General features: G+C 48.5%; 1 protein-coding gene across 3 annotated transcripts in view; it reads right to left on the bottom strand.

Moving 5' to 3' along the window:
• LOC139265811 (AMMECR1-like protein) overlaps positions 1-21,818 on the bottom strand; it is a 137,271-nt gene that overhangs the window by 19,411 nt on the left and 96,042 nt on the right. For all 3 annotated transcript variants that reach the window (XM_070883262.1, XM_070883260.1, XM_070883261.1), the window contains 2 exons: positions 3,524-3,634; positions 2,647-2,761 (listed from right to left, as the gene is read on the bottom strand). In XM_070883262.1, coding sequence (XP_070739363.1) covers positions 2,647-2,761; positions 3,524-3,634 — 226 coding nt within the window. The remainder of the gene's footprint in view (positions 1-2,646; positions 2,762-3,523; positions 3,635-21,818) is intronic.

Here is a 21,818-nt window from a genome sequence, read left to right as displayed (position 1 = left end):
CAGCTGTCTCGCTCCACCGCCTCTCCCAATCCCTTGACTGGCGTTGTGTTGTCAAGACTGCTTTTCCAACATCCATTATTGGGCGTGTGTCGCAATTTCCTACAATTAAACAGTGAGAAGACCGAAGTCATTGTCTTTGACCGACCCTACAAACTCTGTTCCCTCGCCACTGATTCCAGACATTGCCATTGTCTCAGGCAGAACCAAACTGTTCGCAACTTTACCGTCCCATTTGACCCCGAGCTCAGCTTCCGACCCCATATCCTCCTGATTGCAAAGTCCACCTATTGCCACTTCCATAATATCAACCCCGGGCGGAGATGATTGATATTATGGAAGTAGCAGTAGGTGGCCTTTGATATCGCCAAGGGGCAGCCTCAGCCCAACTGCTGCTGAAACACTCATCCTTGCTTTCGGCAGCATCATGCCTGCCATCTTCCACCCTCCATAAACCTGAGCTCATCCAAAGCAGTCCGCATTCTAACCCGCACAAAATCCAGCTCACCCAACACCCTGGGCTCATTGACCTCTATTAGCACCCGATCCACCAATGCCACCAATGTAAAATTCTCATCCTCGTGTTCAACTCCCTTCATGGCCTCATTCCTCCCTAGCTCTGTAACCTCCTCCAGCCCTACAACACTCCAAGAACTCTGCGTTGCTACAACTCAACCCTCTTATGCATCCCCCCACTCCCTTTGCCCTACCATTGGCGGTGAAGCTTTCAACCGTGTAGGCCCTAAGTTACGGAATTCCATCCTTAAATCTCTCCAGCTCTTTTAAGACAACAACTTGCATTTTTTTAGCGCCTTTGACGTGGTAATGGAAATTGGGGATGCACAAGCAGCCAGAATTGGGGGAACGCAGAGCTCTCGGAGGGTCGTAGGGCTGGAGCGGTTACAGAGATAGGGAGGGGCGAGCTGTGAGCAATTGGGCCAAGAGAGGGGTAACTCTGACCAAGAAACCTGGGACTGGGTCTCTGCGACACCCAAGAAGGCAGACTTGACAGCAGCTGATGTGACTAACTGATTCCTTGCCTCAGCTTCTGACTTGTTAACCAAACTGCAAAGAGAAGGAGAGCTGTTAGGCCAAACCAGATTGCCTCTAGAGTTGTACGCGAAGCCTCTTTGATGCGACGGAGACCTGCAGCAAAGATGGACTATGACACAGCTCCCGGTATTTGACGTGTGCTGAGCAGGTATGCAAATCTTGTAAACTGTCCGCTGACCAACTGGTTATTATCCCCTAGACAGACAAGCAGTGGGGATCTTACTAGCATTCTGCACTGGTAAGCTATGTGGTTTTAGTTAAAAAGACAGATCTTGCATTTGTATAGCATCTTTCATCTCTTGAGGATGTCCCAAAGTGCTTCAAAGCCACCAAAATATTGTTGGACTATAGTCACTGTTGTAATGTAGGCAAGTGCAGCAGCCAATTTGTGCACAGCAAGGTCCTACAAACAATAACGAGATAAATTAATAGATATTTTGTTTTTAGCATATTGATAGATAAATATTGGCCAGGATGGGAGAAATTCCCTGCTATCAGATCTTTTATGTCCATTTGAGAGGGCAGACGGAGCCTCAGTTTAACATATCATCCAAAAGACAGCACCTCTGACAGTGCAGTATTACCTCAGTACTGCACTGAAGTGTCAGTCTGGATTATGTGCTCAAGTCTCTGGAGCGGGACTTGAACCACAACCTTCTGACTCAGAGGCAAGAGTGCTGTCCACTGAGCCAAGGCTGACAACAGTTGGTTAAATGTAAGCACATGCTTGGGGCTCCAGGAGCCAACCTACAACTCAGTATTCTGGAATAGGATGTGTCTCTATCGCCACAGTGTGTGCGCTCCATAATGGGCAAACAGAAACCCTATAGGGTGGGTGTAGATCTCCAAGTAGTTTGATTTGTAAGAACAGTGATGGGATTCCATGCACCAAAAATGTATAAGATTATGAGGGGGTTTGACAAGGTGGATGCAGAGAGGATGTTTCCTCTGATGGGGGAGACTAGAATTAGGGAGCATAATCTTAGAATAAGGGACCGCCCATTTAAAACTGAGATGAGAAGAAATTTCTTCTCTCAGAGGGTTGTAAATCTGTGGAACTCGCTGCCTCAGAGAGCTGTGGAAGCTGGGACATTGAATAAATTTAAGACAAAGATAGACAGTTTCTTAACCGATAAGGGAATAAGGGGTTATGCAGAGCGGGCGGGGAAGTGGACCTGAGTCCATGATCGGATCAGCCAAGATCATATAAAATGGCGGAGCAGGCTCGAGGGGCCGTATGGCCTGCTCCTATTTCTTATGTTCTATTAAACAATCAGCATACAATGGCCCCTGCTGGAGTGTGCATGGGTGGATGTCAGGTTACGGACAGGGTTCAGCTCTGCTGTAATAATCCCCCCGCCCCCCGCCACCACCACCTGCCGACACTCACTGTCCAGGCCTAGATTTTTTACATACCAGAAACCTGCCCACACCCTGGGACCTTATTCTTGAACAACTCAGCACCTTCAAGAAATGAAGGGAGAACACAGGAGAAAAATGTACCATGAAAAAACGTTCTATTTAATTTAAAAAAAGGATTGCCAACCCGCCCCAGCCTCCTGTGGTGACAATGAGTTTGAACTGGAATTCCTTTACCTCCCAGTCCAGGTAATCACTGGCATCCTCGAAATTAGTGAGCAGCGAGACAGAGCAGAAGAGTTTGGGAAGTTCCTCACGAGTCAGCGGGGGGAAGCGGCTGTCCTTAAGGGCACTGTGAGGAGAGAAAGATATCAGCGAGATAAGGCGGCACATTTCAGAGTATTGATGGAACACTACCCACGAAGGGGAAGCTAAGAATCTGGGTAATGGTGATACGTGGGGCAGAGGTTGTTGGTTAAATTAAAAGTCCACTGAATGTTAAGAATTCAAATGTTTCTTTCAATTACAGTTCTTATTCAGAACAACAGAAGGAGCCTCGCATGCTATCCTGACGCCCCCACCAAATTCAAAAACCACAAAGGTGATTTTCTCCACTTATACCACCCCACCAAGTCAAGAGGCTTCTCCTAACCCCAGTCGAGACCTTCACAGTATACTCCTTTCGGTCAGGAGCTATACAGGTTACACTGCCCTCTCCCAAAGTCAGGAGCTGCACCAGTCACCCAGTCCAGAACTGCACAGGTTCTGGTCCCTACTCCAGTCAAAGCTGCTCAGGTTACAAATGCTGAAGTCTTTCTTGCACTATGTGGCGTACAGCAGATTATAGGGACTTCCAGAGTTTCCATTTACAGTAGTCCCAACATCACTATGTGGATGAAAAAAACCATTACCTAACGTGGTTATAGAATTACATAGAATATACAGCATGGAAAAAAGCCATTTGGCCCAACTATGCTATGCTGGAGTTTATAACACGAGTTATACTAATACAAAACATGAGAGACCAGGAGCATATTTGACACTGGTAACACCATATTTGAGTCCTCATCTCAGATTCCTCGTCATTACATACAGAGGGTTTGAATATTCTTACCTGGTAAGTGTGTATTCCCTGAGTCCTGAATGGAGGTTCATGGCAGAGAAGGTCCCAATGCAGCCTCGCAGGCGTTTATCCCGACCCATCTTCCACGTTACAAACAACGGGCTAGAAAACACAAGGCCATTCATTCCTACATAATAGAATTAGGTCGTACAGATTGCACAGCACACAAACACCTGACACAAGACTCTGCTGTACAGATCCAATATGTGGACAGGAAGACCAGTGCTTCGAATATTGGAGGGTAACTGTGGTCCGGTCCCTTGGGAATTCTGGGTTTAGCCCAGTAACTTAGTTCTCCTGACATTAGTCCTATTTCCTTCAAATATCCTGCCTGGGGCTCTAAGATCTTCGGATATTCCGGGCATAATCCTGTGTCTCCAACGGGATTATCGCAGCACATTAGATATCTAGGAATAGACGGGTAACTCAGAATATCCTTCAGTAACCCCTGTAGCTAAGATATTGTGTGCACAATGTGTTAGTATGCATATTCTAGGTCGCCTGAGGAAGAGAGTGTTCGAAGACCAGGCCCTCAAATCTGGTACCAAGCTCATGGTCTACAGGGCTATAGTGATACCCGCCCTCCTGTATTGCTCAGAGACATGGACCATGTACAGTAGACACCTCAAGTCGCTGGAGAAATACCACCAACGACATATCCGCAGGATCCTGCAAATCCCCGGGGAGGACAGACCCACCAACAGCAGTGTTCTCGATTAGGCCAACATCCCCAGCATCGAAGCACTGACCACACTCGACCAGCTCCGTTGGGCAGGCCACATTGTTCGCATGCCCGACACAAGACTCCCAAAGCAAGCGCTCTACTCGGAACTCCTACACGCCAAGCAAACCCCAGGTGGGCAGAGGAAACGTTTCAATGACACCCTCAAAGCCTCCTTGATAAAATGCAACATCCCTACCGACACCTGGAAATCCCTGGCCAAAGACTGTCCTAAGTGGAGTAAGAGCATCCGGGAGGGCGCTGAGCACCTCGAGTCTCGTCGCCAAGAGCATGCAGAAAACAAGTGCAGGCAGCGGAAGGAGTGTGCGGCAAACCAGTCCCACCCACCCTTTCCTCCAATGACTATCTGTCCCACCTGTGACAGAGACTGTAATTCCCGTATTGGACTGTTCAGCTACTTTTAGAGTGGAAGCAAGTCTTCCTTGATTTCGAAGGGCTGCCTATGATAATGCATATTTTGGAACTACAGATATTCTAGTACCCCATATATTCAGGGTAAAATCTAGTAATACAGATATTCTGGTATCACAGATCATAACAACAACAACAACTTGTATTTATATAGCACCTTCAATGTAGTAAAACGTAGAATCATGCAGCTCAGAAGGAGGGCATTCTGGAAATATATACAAAACAAGAGATAATTTGGTAACTATCCGATATATCTGGAATTCTGGTCTGTCTCCCAGATAATCTGAATTTAGCCCAATGTCCCCAGATATCTGGCATTACTCCTGTACCTCTGGCTGTCTGGGAATATTCTGCTACCTCAGATATTGTGGAATTTGTTCCATACCACAGTATCACAATGTTTAGATTAGCTATGGAAAAGGACAGGGAGCAATCTAGAGTAAAAATACTTAATTGGAGGAGGGCCAACGATAGCGGGTTGAGAATGGATCTGGCCCGGGTAAATTGGAATCAAAGTTTGGCAGGCAAAACTGTAATCGAACAATGGGCTGCCTTTAAAGAGGAGATGGTTCGTGTACAGTCGAGGTACATTCCCACGAAGGGGGGAAGGTAAGGCGGTCAAAGTCAGAGCTCCCTGGATGATGAAAGAGATAGTGAGTAAGATGAAGCAGATGTCAGGTAGAGAATACAAGTGAGAACCAGGCTGAATATAGAAAGTTCAGAGGGGAAGTGAAATAGGAAATAAAGAGGGGCAAAGCAAGAGTATGGGAATAGATTGGCAGCTGACATAAAAGGGAATCCAAAAGTCTTCTATAGGCATATAAGTAGTAAACGAGTAGTAAGAGGGGTGGGGCCGAGTAGGGATCAAAAAGGAGACCCAAGAATGGGGGGGAGGGCATGGCTGAGGGACTAAATGAGTACCTTGCATCTGTCTTTACCAAGGAAGAAGATGCTGCCAAAGTCAGTGTGAAAGAGGAGGTATTTGAGATACTGGATGGGATAAAAATTGATAAGGAGGAGGTACTAGAAAGACTGGCTGTACTTAAAGTAGATAGGTCAGCAGGAACGGATGGGATGCATCCTAGGATGTTGAGGGAAGTAAAGGTGGAAATTGCAGAGGTATAATTTTCCAATCCTCCTTGGATGCGGGGCTGGTGCCAGAGGACTGGAGAACTGAGTCGTGGCCCAGATATTTTGGTGATTGATATCACAGATAGTCCAAGGATAGTCTGGATACTGCTGTGCTTCAAATATCCTGGGAACTACAATTAAAACCACGCTTGCAACATTCTGGAACTGGCATATGCCCATGATGATTTGGAGATTGGAACTCCAGATACTCAGGAATTAGTCCCACACCTCAAATGTTACAGGATAAGTCCGTTACAATTTAGCTGCATCGCCCAAATAAACTGGGACTAGTTTTGTGCCTCAGACATTCTAGAATTAAGTCCACTGACCAGATATTCTAGGAGTAGGTCCATTATTCAGATATTCGGGAATTAACTCCTAGGGCCAGATAATCTGGAATAAGCTTTGGATCCCAAATATTCAGAAAACAGCTCGTTACAGCAAAATTATAGAATTTGTTCCTTTTTTTAAAGATATGATGTGGATTGTGTATTATCCCAGATATTCAAAACTAGACCTGGAATTAACCCCTCGCCCAGTTTAACATGCTTACACGCGCCCAGTGAAACGTGCACACACTCGCCCAGTGTCACGCACACATACACTCGCCTAGTGTAACACACACATTTGCCCTGTGCAATGTGTGCACACACATTCGCCCAGTGCAATGTGTGCACACACATTCGCCCAATGTAACACACACACTAGCTCAGACCAACACACGAACACACTCGACCAGTGTAACACACACACCAGCCCAGTGTAACACACACACTTGCCCAGTGTAAAACAGACACTTGCCTAATGTAAAACACACGCTCACCCAGTGTAACATGCACGCACACACTCGCCCAGTGTAACACGCACATCGCCCACTATAACGCACACTCGCCCAGTGTAACACGCACACTCGCCCAGTGTAACACGCACTCACATTCGCCCAGAGCAACACACACATACACCAATACAGTGTAACATGCACACACTCGCTCAGAGTAACGCACACTTGCCGAGTGTAACACACACATTTGCTCAGTGCAACGCGCACGCACTCGCCCAGTGTAACGCACACTCACATCCCTCCAGTGTAGCGCACACTCACACCCCTCCAATGTAGCACACACACACACTCGCTCAGTGTAACACACACAGACTCGCTCAGTGTAACACAGCCACACTCGCTCAGTGTAACACACACACACACACACAGACTAGCTCAGTGTAACACAGACTCTCCCTCAGTGTAACACACACACTTGCTCAGTGTAATACACAGACACTCGCTCAGTGCAACACACAGACACTCGCTCAGTGCAACATACAGACACTCGCTCAGTGCAACATACAGACACTCGCTCAGTGTAACACACACTCGCTCTGTGCAACGCGCATGCACTCGCCCAGTGTAACGCACAGTCATACCCGTCCAATGTAACATGCACACACATCCCCACCAAGTGTAACGAACACACAGTCGACCAGTGCAACACACACAACTCACTCAGTGTAATATATACACTCGCCCAGTGCAACACACACAGACTCACTCAGTGTAACACACACACACTCGCTCAGTGTAACACACACACACTCGCTCAGTGTAACACACACACACTCGCTCAGTGTAACACACACACACTCGCTCAGTGTAACACACACACACTCGCTCAATGTAACAGACACAGACTAGCTCAGTGTAACACACACAGACTCGCCCAGTGTAACACGCATACACTCGGCTAGAGTAGCGCACACACACTCACCCAATGTAACACACACACACTAGCTCAGCGTAGCACACACACTCACCCAGTTTAACACACACACGCGCTTGCTCAGTGTAACACACACACTAGCCCAGTGTTAACAGACTCGCCCAGTGTAACACACACACTCACTTAGTGTAACACGCACACACACTCGCCCAGTGTAACACGCACACACACTCACCCAGTGTCACGCACACTTGCCCAGTGTAACACGCGCACACACTCGCCCAGTGTAACACGCGCACACACTCGCCCAGTGTAACACGCGCACACACTCGCCCAGTGTAACACGCGCACACACTCGCCCAGTGTAACACGCGCACACACTCGCCCAGTGTAACACGCGCACACACTCGCCCAGTGTAACACGCGCACACACTGGTCCAGTGTGAAACACACACACACACTCGCCCAGTGTAACACACTCGCCCAGTGTAACACACACTCACACATTAGCCCAGTGTCACACACACAAGCCCAGTGTAACACACACACACACACACGCGCGGCCAGAATAACGCACACGTCCAGTGTAAGCCACACTCGCTGAGTGTAATACCCACTCAATCACGCAGTGTAACACACACTCACACCCGTCCAGTGTAACACACACACACATCCCTGCCAAGTGTAACAAACACACACTCGACCAGTGTAACGCACACGCCCAGTGTAAGCCACACTCGCCGAGTGTAACACCCACACACTCGCCCAGTTTAGATGAACAGGACCCCAAAAAAGAATGCAAAAGGCAGGAGGCAACAGAGCAGAGTAGCACTGGGGTAAGTGTAAACCACAAGGTGATAGGAAGGGACAATATGTATGAATATAAGGGGGCTGCAGGAGGGGTCAAAACTAAAAATCATGGTTTAAAAACTAGTATTAAAACACTTTACCTAAACGCACGCAGCATTCGAAATAAAGTAAATGAGTTGACGGCACAAATCATTACAAATGGGTATGATTTCGTGGCCATTACAGAAACATGGTTGCAGGGTGGCCAAGACTGGGAATTAAACATACAGGGGTATCTGACAATTCGGAAGGATAGACAAGAAGGGAAAGGAGGTGGGGTAGCTCTGTTAATAAAGGATGATATCAGGGCAGTTGTGAGAGATGATATTGGCTCTAATGAACAAAATGTTGAATCATTGTGGGTGGAGATTAGAGATAGTAAGGGGAAAAAGTCACTGGTGGGCGTAGTTTATAGGCCCCCAAATAATAACTTCACGGTGGGGCGGACAATAATCAAGGGAATAATGGAGGCATGTGAAAAAGGAACGGCAGGAATCATGGGGGATTTTAACCGACATATCGAATGGTCAAATCAAATCGCACGGGGTAGCCTGGAGGAATTCATAGAATGCATGCGGGATTGTTTCTTAGAACAGTATGTTACAGAACCCACAAGGAAGCAAGCTATCTTAGATCTGGTCCTGTGAAATGAGTCAGGAATAATAAACGATCTCCGAGTAAAAGATCCTCTCGGAATGATTGATCACAGTATGGTTGAATTTGTAATACAGATTGAGGGTGAGGAAGTAGTGTCTCAAACGAGCGTACTATGCTTAAACAAAGGGGACTACAGTGGGATGAGGGCAGGTTTGGCTAAAGTAGATTGGGAACACAGACTAAACGGTGGCACAATTGAGGAACTGTGGAGGAATTTTAAGGAGCTCTTTCATAGTGCTCAAGGGAAGATAGATTATGAAGGTAAACTTGCGCAAAACATAAAAACAGATAGTAAAAGCTTTTACAGATATATAAAACGGAAAAGAGTGACTAAAGTAAATGTTGATCCCTTAGAAGATGAGAAGAGGATTTAATAATGGGAAATGTGGAAATGGCTGAGACCTTAAGCAATTATTTTGCTTCGGTCTTCACAGTGGAAGACACAAAAACCATGCCAAAACCAGGCCACTGGAATGTGGGAAGGGAGAACCTTGAGACAATCACTATCACTAGGGGGGTAGTGCTGGACAGGCTAAATGGACTGAAGGTAGACAAGTCCCCTGGTCCTGATGAAATGCATCCCAGGTTATTAAAAGATATGGCAGAAGTTATAGCAGATGCATTCGTTATAATCTACCAAAATTCTCTGGACTCTGGGGAGATACCAACGGATTGGAAAGCAGCTAATGTAACGACTCTGTTTAAAAAAGGGGGCAGGCAAAAGGCAGGTAACTATAGGCCGGTTAGTTTAATATCTGTAGTGGGGAAAATGCTTGAAACTATCATTAAGGAAGAAATAGCGGGACATCTAGATAGGAATACTGCAATCAAGCAGACGCAGCATGGATTCATGAAAGGGAAATCATGTTTAACTAACTTACTGGAATTCTCTGAGGATATAATGAGCATGGTGGATAGAGGTGTACCGATGGATGTGGTGTATTTAGATTTCCAAAAGGCATTCGATAAGGTGCCACACAAAAGGGTTACTGCAGAAGATAAAGGTACGCGGAGTCAGAGGAAATGTATTAGCATGGATAGAGAATTGGCTGGCGAACAGAAAGCAGAGAGTCGGGATAAATGGGTCCTTTTCCAGTTGGAAATCGGTGGTTAGTGGTGTGCCACAGGGATCAGTGCTGGGACCACAACTGTTTACAATATACATAGATGACCTGGAAGAGGGGACAGAGTGTAGTGCAACAAAATTTGCAGATGACACTAAGATTAGTGGGAAAGCGGGTTGTGCAGAGGACTGAGAGAGGCTGCAAGGAGATTTGGATAGGTTAAGCGAATGGGCTAAGGTTTGGCAGATGGAATACAATGTCGGAAAGTGAGGTCATCCACCTTGGGGAAAAAAACAGTAAAAGGGAATATTATTTGAATGGGGAGAAATTACAACATGCTGTGGTGCAGAGGGACCTGGGGGTCCTTGTGCATGAAACTCTTTTGGAAAAAGAACACCAGCTCCTTCGAGCCGGAAGGTTAGTTTGCAGGTGCAGCAGGTAATCAGGAAGGCGAATGGAATGTTGGCCTTCATTGCGAGAGGGATGGAGTACAAAAGCAGGGAGGTCTTGCTGCAACTGTGTAAGGTATTGGTAAGGCCGCACCTGGAGTACTGCGTGCAGTTTTGGTCACCTGACTTAAGGAAGGATATACTAGCTTTGGAGGGGTACAGAGACGATTCACTAGGCTATTCCGGAGATGGGGGGGGTTACCTTATGATGATAGATTGAGTAGACTGGGTCTTTACTCGTTGGAGTTCAGAAGGGTGAGGGGTGATCTTATAGAAACATTTAAAATAATGAAAGGGATAGACAAGATAGAGGCAGAGAGGTTGTTTCCACTGGTAGGGGAGACTAGAACTAGGGGGCACAGCCTCAAAATATGAAGGAGCCAATTTAAAACCGAGTTGAGAAAGAATTTCTTCTCCCAGAGGGTTGTGAATCTGTGGAATTCTCTGCCCAAGGAAGCAGTTGAGGCTAGCTCATTGAATGTTTTCAAGTCAAAGATAGATAGATTTTTAACCAATAAGGGAATTAAGGGTTAAGGGGAGCGGGCAGGTAAGTGGAGCTGAGTCCACGACCAGATCAGCCATGATCTTATTGAATGGCGGAGCAGGCTCGAGGGGCTAGATGGCCTACTCCTGTTCCTAATTCTTATGCTCTTATGTTCTTATGTTCAACAAAAATATATTCCAGTGAAAAAGAAGGGCGGTAAGAGAAGGGATAACCAGCCGTGGATAACCAAGGAAATAAAGGAGAGTATCAAATTAAAAACCAATGCGTATAAGATGGCCAAGGTTAGTGGGAAACTAGAAGATTGGGAAAATTTTAAATGACAGCAAAGAATGACAAAGAAAGCAATAAAGAAAGTAAACTAGCGCAAAACATAAAAACAGATAGTAAAAGCTTTTACCGATATATAAAACGGAAGAGAGTGACTAAAGTAAATGTTGGTCCCTTAGAAGATGAGAAGGGGGATTTAATAATGGGAAATGTGGAAATGGCTGAGACCTTAAACAATTATTTTGTTTCGGTCTTCACAGTGGAAGACACAAAAACAATGCCAAAAATTGCTGGTCACGGGAATGTGGGAAGGGAGGACCTTGAGACAATCACTATCACTAGGGAGGTAGTGCTGGACAGGCTAATGGGATTCAAGGTAGACAAGTCCCATGGTCCTGATGAAATGCATCCCAGGGTATTAAAAGAGATGGCGGAAGTTATAGCAGATGCATTCGTTACAATCTACCAAAATTCTCTGGACTCTGGGGAGGTATCAGCGGATTGGAAAGCAGCTAATGTAATGTCTCTGTTTAAAAAAGGGGGCAGACAAAAGGCAGGTAACTATAGGCCGGTTAGTTTAACATCTGTAGTGGGGAAAATGCTTGATACTATCATTAAGGAAGAAATAGCAGGACATCTAGATAGAAATAGTGCAATCAAGCAGACGCAACATGGATTCATGAAAGGGAAATCATGTTGAACTAATTTACTGGAATTCTTTGAGGATATAACGAGCATGGTGGATAGAGGTGTACCGATGGATGTGGTATATTTAGATTTCCAAAAGGCATTCGATAAGGTGCCACAAAAGGTTACTGCAGAAGATAAAGGTATGCAGAGTCAGAGGAAATGTATTAGCATGGATAGAGAATTGGCTGGCGAACAGAAAGCAGAGAATCAGGATAAATGGGTCTTTTTCGGGTTGAAAATTGGTGGTTAGTGGTGTGCCACAGGGATCGGTGCTGGGACCACAACTGTTTACAATATACATAGATGACCTGGAAGAGGGGACAGAGTGTAGTGTAACAAAATTTGCAGATGACACAAAGATTAGTGGGAAAGCGGGTTGTGTAGAGGACTCAGAGAGGCTGCAAAGAGATTTAGATAGGTTAAGCGAATGGGCTACGGTTTGGCAGATGGAATACAATGTCAGAAAATGTGAAGTCATCCACCTTGGGGAAAAAAAACAGTAAAAGGGAATATTATTTGAATGGGGAGAAATTACAACATGCTGCGGTGCAGAGGGACCTGGGGGTCCTCCCAAAAAGTTAGTTTGCAGGTGCAGCAGGTAATCAGGAAGGAGAATGGAATGTTGGCCTTCATTGCGAGAGGGATGGAGTACAAAAGCAGGGAGGTCCTGCTGCAACTGTACAGGGTATTGGTGAGGCCGCACCTGGAGTACTGCGTGCAGTTTTGGTCACCTTACTTAAGGAAGGATATACTAGCTTTGGAGGGGGTACAGAGACGATTCACTAGGCTGATTCCGGAGATGAGGGGGTTACCTTATGATGATAGATTGAGTAGACTGGGTCTTTACTCGTTGGAGTTCAGAAGGATGAGGGGTGATCTTATAGAAACATTTTAAATAATGAAAGGAATAGACAAGATAGAGGCAGAGAGGTTGTTTCCAACTAGGGGGCACAGCCTCAAAATACGGGGGAGCCAATTTAAAACCGAGTTGAGAAGGAATTTCTTCTCCCAGAGGATTGTGAATCTGTGGAATTCTCTGCCCAAGGAAGCAGTTGAGGCTAGCTCATTGAATGTATACACATCACAGATAGATAGATTTTTAACCAATAAGGGAATTAAGGGTTATGGGGAGCGGGCGGGTAAGTGGAGCTGAGTCCACGGCCAGATCAGCCATGATCTTTTTGAATGGCGGAGCAGGCTCGAGGGGCTAGATGGCCTACTCCTGTTCCTAATTCTTATGTTCTTATAACACGCACACACACTCGCCCAGTGTAACACGCATACATACACTCGTCTAGTGTAACACACACACACATCCGCCCAGTGTAACACACACACTAGCCCAGTGTAACACACACCCGCCCAGTGTAACACAAACACACTCGCTCAATGCGACACACACACGCACTCGTCTAGTGTAACACACAAACACACACGCTCGCCCAGTGTAATGCACACACAACCAACCAGTGTAACGCACACACACATTCGCCCAGTGTAACGCACACTCGCCCTGTGTAGCATGCACACACTCGCTGAGTGTAACTCCCACTCAATCGCGTAGTGTTGAGCGTGCATTCGCCCAGTGCAACACGCACACACGCTCGCCCAGTGTAACACACACACACACATCCCCGCCAAGTGTAACGAACACACACTGGACCAGTGTAACGCACACGCCCAGTGTAACACGCATACTCACCTGGTGTAACACACACATTCGCCCTGTGTAACACGCGCACACACATTCGCCCAGTGTAACACACACACTCGTCTAGTGTAAAACACACATTCACCCTGTGCAACGCGCGCACACATTCGCCCAGTGTATTACACACACACTCATCTAGTGTAACACACACATTCGCCCAGTTAACACACACATTCGCCCAGTGTAAGACGCAAACACACACCCGCCCAGTGTAATACACATTCACTCAGTGCGACACGCACTCACCTATTGTAACAGGCACACACACGCACACAGCCAGAGTAACGTGCACACACTCACCCATCCAATGTGACACACACATTCGCCCACACACACACATCCAGTGTAACACATACACTCGTCCAGTGTAACACAAAACACTCGTCCAGTGTAACACAAAACACTCGTCCAGTGTAACACAAAACACTCGTCCAGTGTAACATACCCACACACACTCGCCCAGTGTAACGCACACACAGACACCGTCTAGTGTAACAACATTCAACCAGTGCAACACACACACTCACTTCAGTGTAACACGCACACAAATGTGTGTGCGCGTGTTACACTCGGCGAGTGTGTGCGTGTCGCACCGAGTGAGTGCATGTATGTTGCACTGGGTGAATGTGTATTACACTGGGCGGGTGTGTGTTTGCGTGTTACACTGGGCGAGTGTGTGTTACAATGGGCGAAAGTGTGTGTTACACACTGGCCGAATGTGTGTGCGCGCGTTGCACAGTGTGTGTGTGTTTTACACTAGATGAGTGTGTGTGTTACACTGACCGGGTGTGTGTGTGTGAGTGTTACACTGGGCGAGTGTCTGTGTGCATTACACTTGGGCGTGTGTGTGTGTGTGTGTGTGTGTGTGTGTGTGTGTGTGTTACACTGGGCGATTGTGTTTGTGCGTGTGTTACACTGGACGTGTGTATGTGTGTCGCACTGAGCGAGCAGCTGTGTGTTACACTGGGCGTGTGCGTTACACTGGTCCAGCGTGTGTTCATTACACTTGGTGGGGATGTGTGTGTGTGTTACACTGGGCGGGTGTATGAGTGTGTGTTCCACTAGACGAGTGTGTTTGTGTTACACTGGGCGAGTGTGTGTGTGCAACACAAACACACTCGTCTAGTGTAACACATACACACACACCCAACGCAGTGTAACGCACACTTGCCCAGTGTAACACACACACTCGCCCTGTGTAACACGCACACACATCCGTCCAGTGTAACACATACACACATCCCCGCCAAGTATAACAAACACACACTCAACCAGTATAATGCACACGCCGAGTGTAAGCCACACTCGCCGAGTGTAACACGCACACTAGCCCAGTGTAACACACACACTCGCTCAATGCGACACACACACGCACTCGTCTAGTGTAACACACAAACACACACTCGCCCAGTGTAATGCACACACAACCAACCAGTGTAACGCACACTCACATTCGCCCAGTGTAATGCACACTCGCCCTGTGTAACATGCACACACTCGCTGAGTGTAACTCCCACTCAATCGCGCAGTGGTAATCGCGCATTCGCCCAGTGCAACACGCACACACACTCGCCCAGTGTAACACACACACACACATCCCCGCCAAGTGTAACGAACACACACTGGACCAGTGTAACGCACACGCCCAGTGTAACACGCATACTCACCTGGTGTAACACACACATTCGCCCTGTGTAACACGCGCACACACATTCGCCCAGTGTAACACACACACTCGTCTAGTGTAAAACACACATTCACCCTGCGCAACGCGCGCACATTCGCCCAGTGTATTACACACACACTCATCTAGTGTTACACACACATTCGCCCAGTTAACACACACATTCGCCCAGTGTAAGACGCAAACACACACCCGCCCAGTGTAATACACATTCACTCAGTGCGACACGCACACTCACCTATTGTAACAGGCACACACACGCACACAGCCAGAGTAACGTGCACACACACACTCACCCAGTGCAACACACACACTAGCCCAGTGTAACACACACACTAGCCCATCCAGTGTGACACACACACACTCGCCCAATGTAACACACACTCACCCAGTGCAACGCACACACAGTCACCCAGTGCAACACACACACACACACACATTCGACCAGTGTAACACGCACACACGCCCAGTGTAACTCACACACTCGTCCAGTGTAACTCACACACTCGTCCAGTGTAGCACACACACACTCGCCCAGTATAATGCGCACACACACACCTAGTGTAACACACACATGCGCTCACCCAGTGTAACATGCACACAACTCGCCCAGTGTAACACACACGCAAACACGCTCACCCAGTGTAACACGCATACGCATACACACACTCGTCCAGTGTAACACACACTCGCCTAGTGTAACACAATCACACATACTCGCCCAGTGTAACGCACACACACACTCGCCTAATGAAACACTCACACAATGAAACACTCACACGCACTCGCGCAGTGTAACACGCACAAAACTCGCCCAGTGTAACATTCAACCAGTGCAACACACACACTCACCTCAGTGCGACACGCACACACTCGCCTAGTGTAACACGCACACACACGCCAAGTGTAACACAAACACACTCGTCTAGTGTAACACACACACACACTCGCCCACTGTAACGCAAACACACACTCACCTAGTGCAACACACACACATGCGCTCGCCCAGTGTAACACGCACACACACACTCATCCAGTGTAACTCTCACACTCGTCCAGTGTAACTCACACACTCGTCCAGTGTAACTCACACACACTCGCCCAGTGTAACGCACACACACACTCATCTAGTGTAACACACACACGCGCTCGCCCAGTGTAACACGCATACAACTCGGCCAGTGTAACACGTACACACACATTCATCCAGTGTAACGCACACGCCCAGTGTAACACGCATACACACCTGGTGTAACACACACATTCGCCCTGTGTAACACGCGCACACACATTCGCCCAGTGTAACACACACACTCGTCTAGTGTAAAACACACATTCACCCTGCGCAACGCGCGCACACATTCGCCCAGTGTATTACACACACACTCATCTAGTGTAACACACACATTCGCCCAGTTAACACACACATTCGCCCAGTGTAACATGCACAGACACACCCGCCCAATGTAATACACATTCACTCAGTGCGACACGCACACTCACCTATTGTAACAGGCACACAAACGCACACAGCCAGAGTGACGTGCACACACACACTCACCCAGTGCAACACACACACTAGCCCAGTGTAACACACACACTAGCCCATCCAGTGTGACACACACATTCACCCACACACACTCGCCCAGTGTAACACACACTCACCCAGTGCAACGCACACAGTCACCCAGTGTAACACACACACACATTCGACCAGTGTAACACGCACACACACGCCCAGTGTAACTCACACACTCGTCCAATGTAGCACACACACACTCGCCCAGTATAATGCGCACACACACTCACCTAGTGTAACACACACATGCGCTCACCCAGTGTAACATGCACACAACTCGCCCAGTGTAACACACACGCAAACACGCTCGCCCAGTGTAACACGCATACGCATACACACACTCGTCCAGTGTAACACACACACTCGCCTAGTGTAACACACTCACACATACTCGCCCAGTGTAACGCACACACACACTCGCCTAATGAAACACTCACACGCATTCGCCCAGTGTAACACGCACAAAACTCGCCCAGTGTAACAACATTCAACCAGTGCAACACACACACTCACCTCAGTGCGACACGCACACACTCGCCTAGTGTAACACGCATACATACACTCGCCTAGTGTAACACAAACACACTCGTCTAGTGTAACACGCACACACACACGTCCAGTGTAACTCACACACTCGTCCAGTGTAACACACACACTCGCCTAGTGTAACACACACACACTCGCCCACTGTAACGCAAACACACACTCACCTAGTGCAACACATACACATGCGCTCGCCCAGTGTAACACACACAAACACACTCGTCTAGTGTAACACGCACACACACACACGTCCAGTGTAACACACACACTCGTCCAGTGTAACACACTCACACTCGCCCAGTGTAACACACTCACACTCGCCCAGTGTAACACACTCACACTCGCCCAGTGTAACACACTCACACTCGCCCAGTGTAACGCACACACACACTCATCTAGTGTAACACACACACGCGCTCGCCCAGTGTAACACGCATACAACTCGGCCAGTGTAACACACACACATACACCCGACCAGTGTAACACGTACACACACATTCATCCAGTGTAACTCACACTCGGCCAGTGTAACGCACACACACACATACTCGTCCAGTGTAACACGCACACAACTCGCCCAGTGTAACAACATTCAACCAGTGCAACACACACTCGCCTCAGTGCCACCACACACTCACCTAGTGTAACACGCACACACACACTCACCCAGTGTAACACGCACACTCACCCAGTGTAACACGCACATACATACCCGCCCAGTGTAACACACACACACACACATCCCCGCCAAGTGTAACGAACACACACTGGACTAGTGTGACGAACACGCCCAGTGTAACACAAACCTGCTCAGTGCGGCACACATACACTCGTCCAGTGTAACACACACAGACAGACACACACACACACACACTCGCTGAGTGTAATGCACACACACTCGCCCAGTGTAACATGCACACATACACTCGCCCAGTGTAACACGCAAACATTCGCCCAGTGTAAGCCACACTCGCCGAGTGTAACACCCATTCACTTGTGCAGTGTAATACACATTCACCCAGTGCAACACACATGCACTCACTCAGTGCGACACGCACACTCATCTATTGTAACACGCACACACACACGCACACAGCCAGAATAACGCGCACGCACACACTCACCTGTCCAGTGTGACACACACATTCGCCCACACACACACCCTCGCCCAGTGTAACACACACTCACCCAGTGCAACACACACACACAGTCACCAAGTGTAACACACACACACGTCCAGTGTGACACGCACACACCCACGTCCAGTGTAACTCACACTCGTCCAGTGCAACGCACACACACACTCACCTCGTGTAACACACACACGCGCTCGCCCAGTGTAACACACACACACACTCGCCCAGTGTAACACACACACACACTCGCCCAGTGTAACACGCGCACATACACTCATCCGATGTAACTCACACACTCGTTCAGTGTAACACACATTCGTCCAGTGTAACACGCACACTCACCTAGTGTAACACACACATGCACTCGCCCAGTGTAACACGCACACAACTCGCCTAGTGTAACAACAGTCAGCCAGTGCAACACACACTCGCCTCAGTGTGACACACACACACGCTCGCCCAGATAACACACACTCACACATTATCCCAGTGTCACACACACTAGCCCAGTGTAACATACAGACACTCGCCGATTGTAACACCCATTCACACGTGCAGTGTTATACACATTCACCCAGTGCAACACACATGCACTCACTCAGTGCGACACGCACACTCACCTACTGTAACATGCACACACGCACACGGCTAGAGTAACGCACACACACACACTCACCCAGTGTAACACACACACTAGCCCAGTGTAACACACACACTAGCCCAGTGTAACACACACACTCACCCGTCCAGTGTGACTCACATATTCGCCCACACACACACCCTCGCCCAGTGTAACACACACTCACCCAGTGCAACGCACACCCAGTCACCCAGTGTAACACACACACACACTCGTCCAGTGTAACACACACTCGTCCAGTGTAACACGCACACACACACTCACCTAGTGTAACACACACACGCATTCGCCCAGTGTAACACGCACACACACTCGTCCAGTGTAACACACACACTCGTCCAGTGTAACACACACACTCGTCCAGTGTAACACACACACTCGTCCAGTGTAACACACACGCACACACTCGCCCAGTGTAACGCACACACGCACTCGCCCAGTGTAACACACACACGCACTCGCCCAGTGTAACACGCACACAACTCGCCTAGTGTAACAATATTCAACCAGTGCAACACACACACTCGCCTAGTGTAAAACGCGCACACACACTCGCCCAGTGCAACACAAATACACTCATCTAGTGTAACACACACACACACCCGCCCAGTGTAACACACACACACACACACACACACATCCCCGCCAAGTGTAACGAACACACACTGGACCAGTGTAACGCACACGCCCAGTGCAACACGCACTCACTCACCCAGTGTAACACACACACACTAATCCAATGTAACACACACACGCACACACACACACACGCACACGCACACACACTCGCCCAGTGTAACACACACACTTGCCCAGTGTAACACACACACACTCGCCCAGTGTAATATGCACACACAGACTCGCCCAGTGTAACACACACACACACTCGCCTAGTGTAACACACACACACACTCGCCCAGTGTAACATGCACACACACACTCGCCCAGTGTAACATGCACACACACACTCGCCCAGTGTAACACACACACACACTCGCCCAGTGCAACATGCACACACACTCGCCCAGTGTAACGCGCACTCGCCCAGTGTAACACGCACACACACTGGTCCTGTGTGACACACGCGCACTCGCCCAGTGCAACACACATTCACACATTAGCCCAGTGTCACACACACAAGCCCAGTGTAACACACACATACACACACTCGCCTAGTGTAACACGCGCACGCACTCGCCCAGTGTAACATGCACACAACTCGCCTAGTGTAACAACATTCAACCATTGCAACACACACACTCACCTCAGTGCGACACGCACACACCCGCCTAGCGTAACACGCACACACACACTCGCCCAGTGTAACACAAACACACTCACCCAGTGTAACACACACACACATCCCCGCCAAGTGTAACGAACACACACTGGACCAGTGTAACGCACACGCCCAATGAAACACCCGCTCGCCCAGTGCAACACACACACACTCATCCAATGTAACACACACACGCATACACACTCGCCCATTGTAACGCACACTTGCCCAGTGTAACACGCACACACACTCGCCCAGTGTAATATGCACACACACTCGCCCAGTGTAACACGCACACAGACTCGCCCAGTGTAACACGCACACAGACTCGCCCAGTGTAACATGCACACACACACTCGCCCAGTGTAACATGCACACACACACTCGCCCAGTGTAACATGCACACACACACTCGCCCAGTGTAACACACACACACACACTCGCCCAGTGCAACATGCACACACACACTCGCCCAGTGTAACGCGCACTCGCCCAGTGTAACACGCACACACACTGGTCCTGTGTGACACACGCGCACTCGCCCAGTGTAACACACACACACACGGCCAGAGAAATGCACACACACTCGCCCAATGTAAGCCACACTCACCGAGTGCAACACCCACTCACTCGCGCAGTGTAACACACTCACACCCGTCCAGTGTAACACACTCATCCCCGCCAAGTCTAACGAACACACACTCGACCAGTGTAACGCACACGCCCAGTGTAAGCCACACTCGCCGAGTGTAACACTCACACACATTCGCTCGGTGTAACATGCACACACTCGCCTAGTGTAAAACACACACACACACTCATCCAGTGTAACAACATTCACCAAGTGCAACACACACACTCACCTCAGTGTGACATGCATACACTCGCCTAGTGTGACATGCACACACTCGCCTAGTGTAACATGCACACACACACTCGCCCAGTGTAACGCGCACTCGCCCAGTGTAACACGCACACACACTGGTCCTGTGTGACACACGCGCACTCGCCCAGTGTAACACACACACACACGGCCAGAGAAATGCACACACACTCGCCCAATGTAAGCCACACTCACCGAGTGCAACACCCACTCACTCGCGCAGTGTAACACACTCACACCCGTCCAGTGTAACACACTCATCCCCGCCAAGTCTAACGAACACACACTCGACCAGTGTAACGCACACGCCCAGTGTAAGCCACACTCGCCGAGTGTAACACTCACACACAT

Source organism: Pristiophorus japonicus, chromosome 6 (assembly GCF_044704955.1).
Source record: "Pristiophorus japonicus isolate sPriJap1 chromosome 6, sPriJap1.hap1, whole genome shotgun sequence".
Classification (NCBI taxonomy): domain Eukaryota; kingdom Metazoa; phylum Chordata; class Chondrichthyes; family Pristiophoridae; genus Pristiophorus; species Pristiophorus japonicus.
This window is presented reverse-complemented; position numbering and strand designations above follow the sequence as displayed.